The 14,412-nt window shown below is 37.6% G+C and overlaps 1 protein-coding gene across 1 annotated transcript in view; it reads left to right on the plus strand.

Moving 5' to 3' along the window:
- RAD54B (RAD54 homolog B (S. cerevisiae)) overlaps positions 1–13,277 on the plus strand; it is a gene marked incomplete at its 3' end in the record, with an annotated part of 15,880 nt that extends 2,603 nt beyond the window's left edge. The window contains exons 2-8 of the mRNA XM_010086370.1: positions 713–1,000; positions 4,159–4,321; positions 5,032–5,257; positions 9,977–10,184; positions 10,742–10,881; positions 11,471–11,761; positions 13,085–13,277. Coding sequence (XP_010084672.1) covers positions 713–1,000; positions 4,159–4,321; positions 5,032–5,257; positions 9,977–10,184; positions 10,742–10,881; positions 11,471–11,761; positions 13,085–13,277 — 1,509 coding nt within the window. The remainder of the gene's footprint in view (positions 1–712; positions 1,001–4,158; positions 4,322–5,031; positions 5,258–9,976; positions 10,185–10,741; positions 10,882–11,470; positions 11,762–13,084) is intronic.
- Between the last annotated feature and the right edge of the window lie 1,135 nt (positions 13,278–14,412).

The following is a 14,412-nucleotide window of genomic DNA, read 5'->3' on the forward strand; positions in this document are numbered from 1 at the left end:
GTCTTAAAAGAAAGTAGTAGCTGCAGCAGTATTTTGTAATAAGACTGGTAGTACGTGGTAGCTGCTCTGAGAATGCCCACCTGATAGAATCCCAAAGAAGGCATAGAAAAATGCATCGGCTCCCTGATAGGTTTTTGAATGAGCAAACTATTGAGTAGATTGATAAATCCTGGCAAAAATCAGGCATATATGTTTCAGAGCATATGCAGACGTAAAGATTTCAGATGCACCTGAGTCCTTAATCGTAAAAAGCTAATTTAGAATGGTTTTAAAAGTAGAATATTCTGTCTAGATCAACAGTCAGAGGGGCTAGTGGTGTTCACGTCAGGGCAGGAAAGGAAGGAAAAAGGACCTAGAATGATCATTAGTTTTGAGCAAGTTTAAAATTAAGGCAAGCTGCTAGATTTTATGATATGGGGCTGGTTTTTGTAAATTCCCTTAAATGGGTATTTGACATTCAGTAGAACTGATTGTTGATTATGATAGAATATTTGCTTACATATTTTGGTATCTAATTCTGACTATTAGCAGTGAAATGTCAAGCTCTCTTAAGCAGGGAAAGGCTTTATGAGTTCATATGTGTAACAATTCAAATGCTTAAGAATCAAATACCTGTTGACAGTTTTGGTTTTTCTTCCTGCAGATGAGTACAAATGTTAAGGAAGTAGTATTTGCAGTGTTTCCTAATTACTACATTTTTATATTATTTTAGGTACTGGATATAAATCTAAAGAGCTAGACAGTCTTGCTGAAGGCCAAACACTGATGGTTGGAGGAAAAGAAATTGAAGTGATGGGTGTAATTTCAGCAGATGACTTCAGCAGTGGCAGGTGTTTTCAGAGTGGAATAGGGATTCATGACACAGTCCCAACTGCTTTATCTCAAACTAATATGAAGCCATTCTGCAAACCATTCAAAAGAGCCTGCCAGTCCAATACTAAAGAGAATATACTCAAAGATTCCCAAAGCTACAAACCTCGCCACGATCCAAATGCTCCAAGTAAGATTCAGATTTTTAAGTTTCTTTAAGAATCCTCTGGCTCTAAAAGTTGAATGTGTAATGTCAAATTTTCTTGTTCCACAATGTATTACTAAGGTATTTCTGACATACAGTGCTAGTGTTTCTATCAATATCATGTTAGGATTTTATTGTGTGTGTTTCTAATGGGTGGAATGCTCTGCACTGCATAAAGTTTCTCATCGTTGTTACAGCTGGCTGTAGAAATAAGTTAGAGTGATTTCTGAGAGTTTTGCTGAGAAAAATTAGCATATTGATCACAGAAACAGTTTGACACAGGTTAAAAGGTCTAGGTGAGTTCCAGCTTCCCACTGGGGTCAGTGAGAGAGTGACATAATATAGTAGCACAGTAATTACAGTGGAGGATCAGTAATAGAGAGGTTGAGCCAGATTCAGAGAATTGCTTCTGATAGTGCCTGATCCTTCACAGCCAGCGATTGTCACTGCACTGCCCAAACTCAACCAGATACATTTTGGAATAAAAGTTTTGTTTTATAATACTAGAAATACCATGTCCTGGAGAGCCATGAGAGTTCACAAATTGCATAGAAACAGGCTGGTTAAGCAGTGGTATAAGAGGGATCCTGAAAACATCTGATAGTTGCAGGAAGTGGTGTCACTTATCTAAATGAGAAGTACTCTCTTGTCTGTCGGAAACAAACCATTTAGGAGCTATATTCTGCAGATGGCTTTATCTCTCAGAGGGAAGACAAAAATGAGTTTAAAAAAATTATACTAAGCAGAGCAATGCATATTAAAAAAAATACAAGTTTCTTCTACATTCTTACTGTAGTTATACCTCCATCCTACTTCTTACCTCATATCCTGGTACTAACGGACTTTTCAAAGCTGCTACCTGGCTTCTATGGAAACAAACAAATCCCAATCAAGTGGTAATTAGTGATATTGTTGGCCCTTTTGTAAGAACAGCCTTGTTAACACCAGCTTCTGGTCTGAATTCAACTTATGTTGTGTCTAAGAATGTTCCTTCCTGTGGTTGCAGGATGATACTACATTAGCTTTCTAAGCTAAAATCTGGCAAAGACCTCATTGATACATTCAACACTCAAATTAACTTCTTTGTTGTTTTTGCACACGTCTGTCAAAAACTTATGGTTTATTCTAGTTCTTTGTCTCCTGTGACTTTTCTTACGGTGAATATGAGTACCTCCTATGAGATTTCCCTAAACTGCCTGATATGGAGAGCCCTCACCACATCAGTAGGGTGGACTCCCATTCATTAGTGTTGATTACACAGGAGAATCGCATATTTATTTAACATGTTGTTGCATAAGCTCTTTCAGAAATTATGGAGATACTTTCCTAGACCAGAACCTTGGGACTGGAGCATTCAGAGGTTTTCACGTTGAGATCTATGCCAGTAGTCAATTAAAATGCAGCTTCTTCAAAATGGAAAGCCATTTATCCTTGTGCTCAGCAGAACAGAGCACAGTGACAAAGGTGTAAAGCTGTGTTTTCTATGTATGATTTCTAAGCTTTTAGTCCATTGCTCATCTAAGCCTTGTTTCTTCCTGTGCTAATTTTGGCTGGGATAGAGTTAATTTTCTTCACAGTACCTAGGAGGAGGCTATGTTTTGGATCTGTGCTGAAAACAGTGTTGATAACACAGGGGTGTTCTCATTACTGCTGAGCAGTGCTCACACAGCTCAAGGGCTTTTCTGCTTCCCACCCCACCAAGTGGGCTGTGGGTGCACAAGAAGCTGGGAGGGGACCCAGCTGGGACAGATGACCCCAACTGACCAAAGGGATATCCCACACCGTATGGTGTCATGCTCAGCATATAAAGCTGGGGGAAGGAGGAAAAAGGGGTTGTTGTTCAGAGTTAGGTCATTTGTCTTCCCAAGTAACCGTTACGTGTGCTGGAGCCCTGCTTTCCTGGAGGTGGCTGAACACCTGCCTGCCCATGGGAAGTAGTGAATGAATTCCTTGTTTTGCTTTGCTTGTGCACGCAGCTTTTGCTTTACCTATTAACTATCTGTATCTCAACCCACAAGTTTTCTCATTTTCACTCTTGCAGTTCTCTCCCCTGCCCCACTGGGGTGGAGTGAGTGAATAGCTGTGTCGTGCTTATTGCTGTCTGGGGTTCAACCATGACACTTCCCCATCTCTGAGGCTGAGGCTGCAAAAATTTGCTCAGAAAAGTTATCCTTTTGTCACCACTGGTGCTTATATATACAGGCGTGCAATTTGATGTGATCTCTGAGAACTCAGCCATTTGTCAGTAGGAAACAAAATCTCCCTGAATGATGCAAGCTGTCAACCAACCTATCCCCCTGAATAAATTATCAGTATATATCTACTCTAGTGACACAACAATACCAGCAGCTATAAATTGCTTTCTCATTTTGTCCTCTGACAATACAACTTTTCAGTGAGGATCAGTATAAGCAATCCAGTGTGGACATTGTCTAGCAAAATTATGATGTTAGAGATTGTAAACAAATTATGGCAAGAAAAACTGTTATTTAGATGTAGCCAAAGGACATATCCCAATATTTCATGCTCTCTTTGCCTCTGTATGTCTACAAACCTGTCAGTTTATTTTATTCATGCACTGTGGCAGCCTTTGTCAGCTCACTCTGAATCCTTCCCCCTTTTTTTTTTCCTAACAAATTGTTGTCTTTTTATCTCTGCTTCTCTGGCAGAGAAGTCTTTCTGGGCAGCTACAAGAATATCCCCTTGAAATGTAGTGTCTAGACTTTATGTAGGTTAATAACTTTTTATGTTATTTTTCTTAAACTTTCCTTTAAGAAGCTTTTAGAACTTCTTCTGATTTAACTCTATGCATTCAAAATTGTCTTGCAACATTTATTAGGTAGGCAGTTTCACTTCATCATAAAAAAATACTCTGATTTCTCAGTTTGTCACCTTTACTTTTGACAAAAGTATGATCTCTTGGGGAAACCTCTCTAAGAGGACTTTTTATTTAAAATACTATCTACATGCCCTGTTGGTAAATCCATCTTCTGTCTGAGAAGGGTCAATGAATTAAACAGTATTTTCAGCAGTCATTAGAACATTGACTTTATTCTGTAGCAGAGTTAGAGAAATAATACCCTTTGCTAACAGACTAAAAATAATGTTTTTGTGCAATACCTGCATATGTTTTGAACTTCAAGATTCTCTAGTTATGCCAAGACCAAATGCAAGTCATCAGTGGACATTCAATAAGGCTGATTTACCTGTGGTGGATGTAGTTGTGGACCCTTACATTGCAAATAATCTCCGACCGCATCAGAAAGAAGGAATTATATTTCTATATGAATGTGTAATGGGAATGAGGTAAGATGATAATTATCTTTTTGGCTTTCAATACTTGTAATATTTTCATGCCCATGTTTGAAATTAAACAATTTGAAGGGGAAGATTTGAGCAATTGTTCAATTAATTCATATTAGTAATTTTCCCCAGTAAAGGTTGCACAGTTTTTTTTCTGACCTGCGTGTAGCATCATGCTTGCTGTGACTTTGCCAGATACGATGAGAAGTTAGCGCACAAAAATGCCTGTCAGTTCTACTGCAGATATGAAGTCTTGTAAACATGGATACAATCTAACCCATGCTAAAGTACACCGCTTTCTGGGATTTATAATTCATATAATTCATAATTCTTATAATTTATAAATCAGGCATTTAGAATAAAGAAGCTTTTATACCAACATGTTGAGAAAAATACAGTACTATTTTCAAAAGTTTTTTCTCAAGTCATAGATTCCTTAAGGTATGTACAAGTTTTAAAAATATTAGATAATATTTTTAATTCTAAAAGAAGATTTAAACTATCTAGGTTTGGAGGACTAATGTGTTAATCTAGAAAATGAGGAATTTCACTGTAAGGTATAACTGAATGAAAACCTGCAGTAAAGCATGATAAGCATAAATAGGTTCTTTATACTCCAGAAAACAACCACAAGAAGCAATTCCCTAAACCAGTTGTAAATAATTATATATATGTCTTTTAAAATGTTACCACCACCTAATTATATCTTACAGGGTTAGTGGCAGATTTGGAGCTATTCTTGCTGATGAAATGGGCTTAGGAAAAACGTTGCAATGCATTGCAGTTGTCTGGACTCTTCTGCGTCAAGGGGTCTATGGTTGCAAGCCTGTACTAAAGCGAGCACTAATTGTCACCCCTGGGAGTCTGGTAAAAAACTGGAAAAAAGAATTTCAGAAATGGCTGGGAAGTGAAAGGATCAAAGTCTTTACAGTTGATCAGGTAAGATTTCTTTCCAAAAGGGGATTAGGTTGTATTTGACTCAGAATATAGGATTTGTGGTTTTTTTTTTTCCTCTTTTTTATTTTTTAACCAGAGACCAAAACTAGTAATTCTCTGTTAATATTTATTTGTAGTACTTTATTTCTCCCTGAGGTAATTGTCCATATGGACATTTAGCTGTCAGTACCAGGTCATAACTCAAGCTCACTTGCCTGTCTAGCGTAGGTCTGTCTTATCTTTCCTCAGGCTTCACCTTTGAAGATGTAAAAGGTGACATGCTCCTCCATGTGCCTCTTCAGTTTAAGGAAGAGTTTTCTGTTATCTATCAAAGTGCACACCTTCCCTGCTTTATGTACCGGAGAATCTACCTTGACTGGCTTGTACTCCGTTTCTGGGGTAGTTGCTTTTCTTCTGTACTGAAAACTTTGTTGTCTTTGTTTTGTCTGTCTGTTTCAGACTATTTCAAAAGGTTATTCCCTTTACTGTCACTGTCAAGAATGAGGTTTATGTAGAGAAGATTTAAAGTCTCATGAGTTACCAAGCCTAGAGGCTCAGTGTTAGATAACGGGAATATCTTATCTCTAGAAGAAAGCAGACAAGTACAAATCTTAATGAAGGAGCTGATGATGCTGATCCCTGTCCCTCCTATAGTGGAGGTGTTCCCCCTTGTAATGACACTCCCAAGTTCCTGTAGGGCCTGGATGAATCCCATGTGCTGATGAAGTATTTAATATTTTAATTTCCTTGGTATACCTTTAGGGTTTTGCCTTTGGTTTTGAAACACAAAACTCTCTGTCCTTTACTGCAAAGACTAAAAGTTCTAGTGCAGACTCTGCTTCAGTGATTGTTCTTGGCCACATCAGACAGGAAAGCACCTGGCAAAGTAAAAGACGGTGGAGTTCAAGGAGTGAGGCTGTAGTATCACTCACTGAGAGCTTTCTCTGGAGGAGAGCCACATCTTGCTCTGGTTATCCATTAAGGGTTTCTTGCCATGTATATTTTCCTGTTAAGCGTGGCTCAGTATCTCAGTCAGAGGGTTGGGTCCCCTCAGGACCGACGTTCTTGAAGCTGTGAACAGGAGACTTGCTCATGCCTCTGTTAACGCTTCTGAAGCTTTCAAATTCGAACCCTGCTTTTTTATAATTAACCATCCAGTATTTCTTTTCCTAAGACTTCTGGTCCTCATGTCCATATGGAGCGCGCACTCATAGCAGAAAGGAAAGAGAAGTTGTTTAGCAAACTGTGGCTTTCTGCATTGGTGCTTGCAACAAGGATAAAGATATTTATTTTTCAAAGTTATTTTTTAATCTACTAGTTCCATACAAGTACACTGAAGAAACAAAGGGTGCTGCATTCTGAAGATGACCCGATTCTTGCATCAACCAGATTTGGTTTTAGTTTCTTGCATTATCCTTATTGTCTGTATGGAAGAGTGAATGTTTCAGATGAAATGAAAGTTTTCAAACTGTTTTAAAATTCTTTTGTAGAGTGTACAAGGATTTGTAACAATAATTATTTGAGTTCCAGTCATTATTGTCAAACCTTTGAAATTACATCACCTGCTCATCTTCCACTGAGGACAATCCACATGTAATAGATGCTCTTTGCATCATTTGCTTTTCTTAGTTACTTGTTTCAAAATGTAGAAATGAAACAAACTTACTTGTCAGGAACTGTAATGTAATATAGGTTAGGATGAGAAATATGGAAGTTTCTAAAAGAAGTGAATACAAGACAAAATATAACATGGCAACATTTTTACTTGAAAAGGTAGTTAGAAATAATTGAATATTTTCTTTCAGTTTTTATGAATAATGTTGGGAGGAGAAAACCTGAATTTGCTGACAGTTACTATGACCCAAAATTACAGTTGCTTTCATTTTCTTTTAATTTAAATAACTAATATTCTTACTCATCTCATTGGATCCATTTGGATTGAGGGCACTCAGCAGCTTTTAAGATTGTGTTTCCAAATAGCAAGGAATACATTGTCATGCAAAAGGAAGACACAATATGACTTGCCTGGGGTGTAATGAGGTATTTCAAAATAATTTACTGTCTATCTTCTCTGGAAAAACAGCAATTACCATACTGTTATTTCTCCAGTATAACTTAAAAGGAAGAGCTTGTCTCAAAGGTTTTTTTCTATTGCCTATAAATAACACATCCAAAGAATTGGAAGACTTTTTAAAATGTGTTAGGTACGTTTTCCTCACTTTCGTGCTGAAACACTGCGAACTGATCCTAACCCTTCAGTAACAGACTCTTCAAAAAACCAGGACAATATCTGCTTTTAAAATGTGATTTCAGTTTACTTCTGTTAAAATGCAAATGCCATGTAGAGGATATTGCTTTTAAAATGAAGGCCTCCCCACAAAGGTTGCATTTGGATCTCATTAATCCGTGTTATCAGCGTTTGAGACGTGTTTGAGAGAATAACTCCTTTATCTGTTTGCAGAACATCACTTCTGTTGGGCTTGGTTTGTTTTTTAAGTCAAAATAACTGGAGAATTGATTAATTCAAGGTTTGCATGGTTTCATGATTCAGCATTTTTTAATTTACACTGTCCTGACTATATTGGATTTACACTAGTGCAAAGAAGGATCTGTTCAAAGAGTAAGGCTGGGACATTATGGGGCTCTAATACTGATTGACAGTTTCTCCATATGTAGCCCCGGGCAACTCACTTAAACCTGTGAAGTCACTTTGGGTAATTGTGAAAAAGGAGGCTATCATACATACATATTATGCAGCCAGTTAGGAGGATAAATTAATTACTTGAAATTAGCTTGTAAATTTATTTTAATTTGTAGTTCATCATCCACTGCTGTTGTTATATACCGCAGTGAATACACTATATTTGGCTGCAGGGGGCTTGTCAGGACTCTGCTGCTTTTTTTTCAGGGGTCCAGAAGAGGTAATGATTTACCAGGGGAGCGACACTGGAGGCAGTTCCCCAGTGCCCCCGCCACTTTCCCTATAGTTCCAGCTCACACCCAGAAAGTGTAATAAAACAAAATAGTTTCTGAACCCTGGGCATCTTCTGATGCTTGACGATCCCAAGAGAAGGTCAGAGAGGCATTGCATTTGTCTTCAGGGCTGCAACGTGGAGCCTGAACACTGGGCAGGGACAACACTGAGTGCTGCCTACAGGGCTCCTCTGTCTTCCTGTGTTGGGAAATTTTCTGCTCCTGTTTTGAAACTGGCAGTAAAAATACCGGCCAGAAAACTGGCCAGAGAAGAACAGGAATGCTCAGGTCCAAACACCTGGGGAACCTGGGGCATGCCCTTGTTACCTGCTCCTCACTGCTCCTTGCTTCCCCTGATGTGTGAGCAGCATGTGGGCACTGATCTGCCACAAGGTACTTTGTGAGATTAATGTGCCAGATTTGGCCCATAGATTCATCTGAATCACCTGCTAGGAGGCTCTAAAGGTTGTGATAATTAAGTGGTGCTGCTTTTACAGTGTATTACACCATCTGGCTCCAGAATTAGTTGTCTGTGTTTGGTAACTGATCTTGTTTGGAAATAAAAATACCTTCTGAAGCTCTAGCTTGATTTTTTTTTCACAATTAAAGATATTCTTCAGCTTGTTAGCTGGGCCCGTAGCCTGCTTAGTTAATGAACACTGTTAGGAAATAGGAAGGAGCGTGCAGGGAATTACCATCTGGAGCTAAGTGGAAAGTTACGGGACACGCCCTCGGTAGGTTTTTCCATCTTTATGCGTACTTGCAAAACAAGTAAGCAATCCTAGTACACTCACAAGTCTGTACAGAAATGTAACTATTTCTAGGAAACTTTTTTGGAAGAAGCTCCCCATCCCATTACAGTGACTTTTTAAATTAGTGTGTCTCTTTTTAAAGCTGGTTTTGACTCTAAGGTCTAGAACTGAGCAAGTCCTATTTTGTTCAGACTCGAGTGCTGTCATATGGGCAGCTCTTCCTGGTTTTCCTTGTTGTCATATTTGGTAATAAACAAGTAGACTCGGTTCTGGTTATTTTTTTTAGGAGTTCAGCAAAAGTCTTGTTGTCTGTTGAAGGAAAAGTGTTTGGAGGGTATGTAAGGGTGAAGGGGCTCATGGCCATTTTCTAGTAATACACTGTTTAGAAATTAATTGCATTTATTTACTAATAGACAGGCATGTTTTTGGGGCTAGTTTTGGGCTCTGTTTTCTGAGTCCCAGGCTGCCCTTACCTGTTGGCCAACCCATCCATGTTAAGGGCTTGTAACAAAGTTAATACCATATTCAATTCAAAACTACAAGAGGAATTTTAGGTTGGTGGACTCTGGTAACTTCCTACTGGACCACATTACTGCACCCTGCAGCTTGAGATCCCAAAGTAAACGTACAGGCAACTACTTATGCCTCTTTGTTGTCTTGGCTTTAATTATTCATTTGAAGCTTACCTAAATGCCAGGAGCGGGAAGCTGTTACAGGGAGCCTGTGCTTTTCACCTTCACGGTAATGTGTCTCAAAGGATTTGAAGGCCTGAAAGAATAATAAATTTTCTTTTAATGAGGTGTTAAAACTCTAAATTGCTGTATCAGATCCCATACTTCCTTTGCAAATTAGGAATCAATAATCCAGACTCATGGAGGAGATAGTAAATGTCTTGTGTCGTGCTAGAAAAATTTCTGTAGATACTGGATGTTTAAGGAATAGGATGAGTGATCTCAAAAGAAATAGTTGTATGATATATTTTCCTTTATACCTGCAGGACCACAAAGTAGAAGAATTCATCAGTTCTCCGCTTTATTCAGTTTTGATAATCAGTTATGAGATGCTACTGCGATCTTTGGATCTAATTCAGGCTATAGAATTTAACCTCCTAATCTGTGATGAAGGACATCGTCTGAAAAACAGCTCTATTAAGACAACTACATCCCTCACCAGTCTGTCTTGTGAGAGGAGAATTATCCTTACTGGTTAGTATCTATCGCTGCTTCTGATATTTAGCTATGCTTCTGATATTTAGCCATGCTAATAGTATTAGGTTGGGGTAAAGGAAAAAGCTATTGTAAGTACGGCAGGAGCATAGTATACATTTTGGCAATGGGTATTAAATGCACAAATCTCGAGTCTTGTAAAAATGAATTATTTCCTTTTTTTTTAAATAAATGCAAAATTTGTCTAACTTCAGGGACAGGCAAGGAGCCTGGAAATTTTTTAAGGGAATCAGAACTCTGTTTATACATACTCATTGTTTTCCTTTGTAGTTATTTAATAAAATTTATTTAGAACTTGACTTTTTAAATTCCTTTGTCAAAGCTACTAGATGTGCAATCTGTTTAGTTAGGAGGACACTAGTTTATTAATCATGACAAAGTTCTAGATTAATTCAGTACCCTGAATAATTTACATTGAAACAAAACATCTGTTTTCAGGTTGTATTCTCAGCATTAAAGCCTGCATTCAATGCTTGTACTTCTGTCATTTTAAAGAAAAAATTAATAAACGGAGAACTATTTTTTGCTCTTTCCAGGTACTCCAATCCAAAATGACTTGCAAGAATTTTATGCCTTAATAGAGTTTGTGAATCCAGGAATACTTGGTTCTTTATCCACATATAGAAAGATATATGAGGAACCGATTGTCAGATCTAGAGAACCTTCAGCAACAAAGGTATATAATTTAAAAAAATGCACTTATAGAAGAAAATTTGTAGACAGCACTGTGAAATTTGCTTTCTATGGAATAAAATAAAGTTCAAGACTAATAGTAGCAAAAGCTTTTCACCTTCCTATTTGAAATAAATTGTTCTCCAAAGGGACATGGAGGAATACACGCAAGTTGAGATCACGGCATTTCAGCTGCCTGTTAATTATCAGGCAAAAATTGTTCTTCTAACACCTTGCATTCCCAAAAATGCTATGCAAATTACCATATGACAATACTTAATTCATTTTTAGTTTCTCCACAGTACTGCAAAATCTGCATGATTTTATTGCTTCAATCAAGAAATTCTAGAATATAGTTCAAACCTTGGGTATCTCCTGGGACATTATCTTCCTTTGTATAAGACTTTAGAAGCCAGATGTAGAAGTAAGCTAATGCACTGGTACTACTTGGAGAAGAACTGATCAGGACAGTCCCATGTCAGAAAGTGGTGTCATACATTTAAAACATTCTTTAGCTACCTAACCAAAATCATACAGAAAATTATTGTGATGAAATGCAAGGTTATCTTTAATTTTGTTCTTTGTTCCTTTAGGAGGAAAAGGAATTAGGAGAAAAAAGAGCAGCAGAACTCACACGCCTCACTGGACTCTTTATTCTTAGGAGAACACAGGAGGTGATAAACAAATTTCTGCCCCCCAAGAAGGAGAGCATAATCTTCTGCCGACCAACAGCACTGCAACTTGAATTGTATCGAAAACTGCTTAGTTCTCAAGTTATTAGGTCTTGTCTACAAGGCAGGATAGAAAACAGTCCTCACCTAATATGTATAGGAGCCTTGAAAAAACTTTGCAATCATCCATGTCTTCTGTTTAAAGCTATAAAGGTATCTATTTGCATGGGGGTGTGTGCCTGCAATTATCATTTTAGCAGGCAAAGGTCACTAAAACTATGTTACAGTCAATGTGTGTGTTACTTAAGGTCATTTCCATACTCTCTTCTCACATACAATTTGCTTTAGGAGATCTGCTTTCAAAAACATAAATGTTAGGAAATCTGAATGTATTCAGGGGTATCTCACCAGTTTCGTATCGCCTTATGGTATTTTCTTGTTCTTCATGTATTTTCTCTCTTAATCTTGTCTCTGAATATTTGTAAAAATACATATAAATGTGAATTTTACAAAGAGCGCTGTTAGCTAGAGATTATTCTATGTACTCTGTCTACTGGTTCTTCTGAAATCTTCCTGTCCACATGATAATCTCACTCTCACAAGCTCAGTGACACTGGGAGCTACAGGCTCGAGATGTCAGTATTAAATGTCTTCATTCCCACTTCTCCTGGGATCCTATCACACTGTGCACCTTGTTATTTCTGTGGAAATATTCTCATTCCTATAGGTAAATAATGTGATAGTTAGAACTTGGTAATACTCACTTCTGTGGCCACTAGTCAAAGTCCAAGGAAGGGGAGTGGAAATGTAAATTTCTCTTAAAAAGATGTTCATTCCTTGTGGATGTCCACAGCACAGGCCTCCCTGTGATTTTCAGTACTGCCAAGCAAAGTTCATTGCCTTTACATCATAGTGTAAGCATTAGAAAATTTTCATATGTGAGAGGCCAGTCGTCTGTTAACGCCATGGTTTTGGCGTTTGAGTAGTTTGGCTTTTTCTCCCTGTGAAACATTGATTTTCAAATTACAGCAGAATATTACCTGTATTTCTTATATTATATTGTTTTTACTTGTTGACTCTTCTTCGTTTTCAGTTGCATAATAGCATCTTCCGAAAAAAAAGTAAATGACTGGGAAGTTCCATAATAAGGTATTATGGAATTTAGAAAGAATAAAGAGGATATTGATTTTTTTCCCCAAGTTTTAGATAGAGCGTTGCTGTAGGTGTACCTCTCTGTGGTTGTTTAATTAGAGAAGCAGAAGTAAAACACATTTTTCAGTTTCAAGTACTTCAACTTTCTGCTCAGCTGCAAACAGCATCTTAGGTTAGAGGTTATAAACCAAAATAAACGCTATCAGTATTTTAAAACTGTGCTTTCAATCCAGTATTGGGAGGTTGTCATGCTCACATGATACACTACTTTGTGGCAGCTTTTGATGCCTCCTGTTGTCTTTGTAAGAAAAATATAGCAAACTTTAAAAAAACCCAAAGCATATTAAAGGGGATGTGGAGCTTGAATCCTTTTATTTTCAATAGGAAAAAAGCTGTGATCCTATGTCTGATGAACACGATGAGTCCAGTCTCTATGAAGGTCTAATAGACGTCTTTCCACAAGATTATACTTCGGATACTTTCTCTGAAACTGATTCAGGAAAATTGCAGGTGCTGGTGGAGTTGTTAGCAGCAATCCGTGAGCTCAACTCTTCTGAAAGGCAAGTGCCAAAGAAAGGTAAAAGGGAAATAACGCGATATGGTTTTGCTTTTCAAATGCGCGGGGATGTAATATTCAAAATAAAGCCATTGCAACTGTTTGCAGAGGTACCAAGAATGTTTATGCATTGTACTCTAGGCTGTTCCTTGTTAAATTACTAAACTGGGATTTTCAGCTGAAATCATTTTCAAAGTTGCTCTTCATATTTTTTCCAGATAAAAATCCTTGTATTTTTCGTACTGAGCTCCAGCAACTAAGTTTGCTACAACCCCTGTACTATGACATATTATCTTGACTTGCAAAGTCTTTCCAATGCTTTGTATCTCCTTGAGGAGATGTATTAACGTATTAAATATTTTAATTTGCACTAAAATGTTTGTAATTACTAGATTATAAATTCTTTTCTCTTTAATCATGTTTAACTGCTTAGTGCTTGCTGCCTTTTCTGCTCAGGGCAACCAGACTCAGCAGGTGAACCTGCACAGCAGCTGCTTATTTCTCCTGCGGTAAATGCCACTGGCATGTAGGAAAACCTCTGTTTGTCATGGGGTAATAGGATGCACATGGTTAGTTACTGTAGAATTGCTGATTCATGGAAATCTCACATGACCTTCTATCCCATGATAACTTTTTTATGTTCTCATGCCTTAAAGCCCAGCTATTCCAAAAGTATTGAGCTTTTAACTATTATTTAAATAGATGATTAAATGGGACATGCTGTAATTCAGTAGCAGTAACAGCAGATATCTTGGCACTGATGTAATGGAATTTGTTTGTTCCTTATGCTCTCTCTTTACAAACCAGAAAGCTGAGCCTATTGTTGGAATTTATATGCCTAACATCCATTGGAAACAGTGACAGCTAAATTTCTAAACGGACTGGCTTTATTTCTTGTAGGTCAAAAGAAACAGGGTTATCAGGAAAAAGCATCTTTCCCTGTATCAGTGCTATAGGAGCTACTGAGTTACAGCTGCTGCAGAGGCATTATTTTACATCTTTAAAACTTTTGTTGCTTTAATTCAGTGCTGATCATATTTCTTTTCTTTTTTTTTTCTCTGATCACATTAGTACTAAATAGTTTTTTGCTGTATACAGACTCAATTCCAGTCCTTTTACATTTTTGAGTAAAAATAAAGGTGTGAATTTGGGGTTG

The sequence above is a fragment of the Pterocles gutturalis genome, unplaced genomic scaffold (assembly GCF_000699245.1).
Source record: "Pterocles gutturalis isolate BGI_N339 unplaced genomic scaffold, ASM69924v1 scaffold8641, whole genome shotgun sequence".
Taxonomy (NCBI): domain Eukaryota; kingdom Metazoa; phylum Chordata; class Aves; order Pterocliformes; family Pteroclidae; genus Pterocles; species Pterocles gutturalis.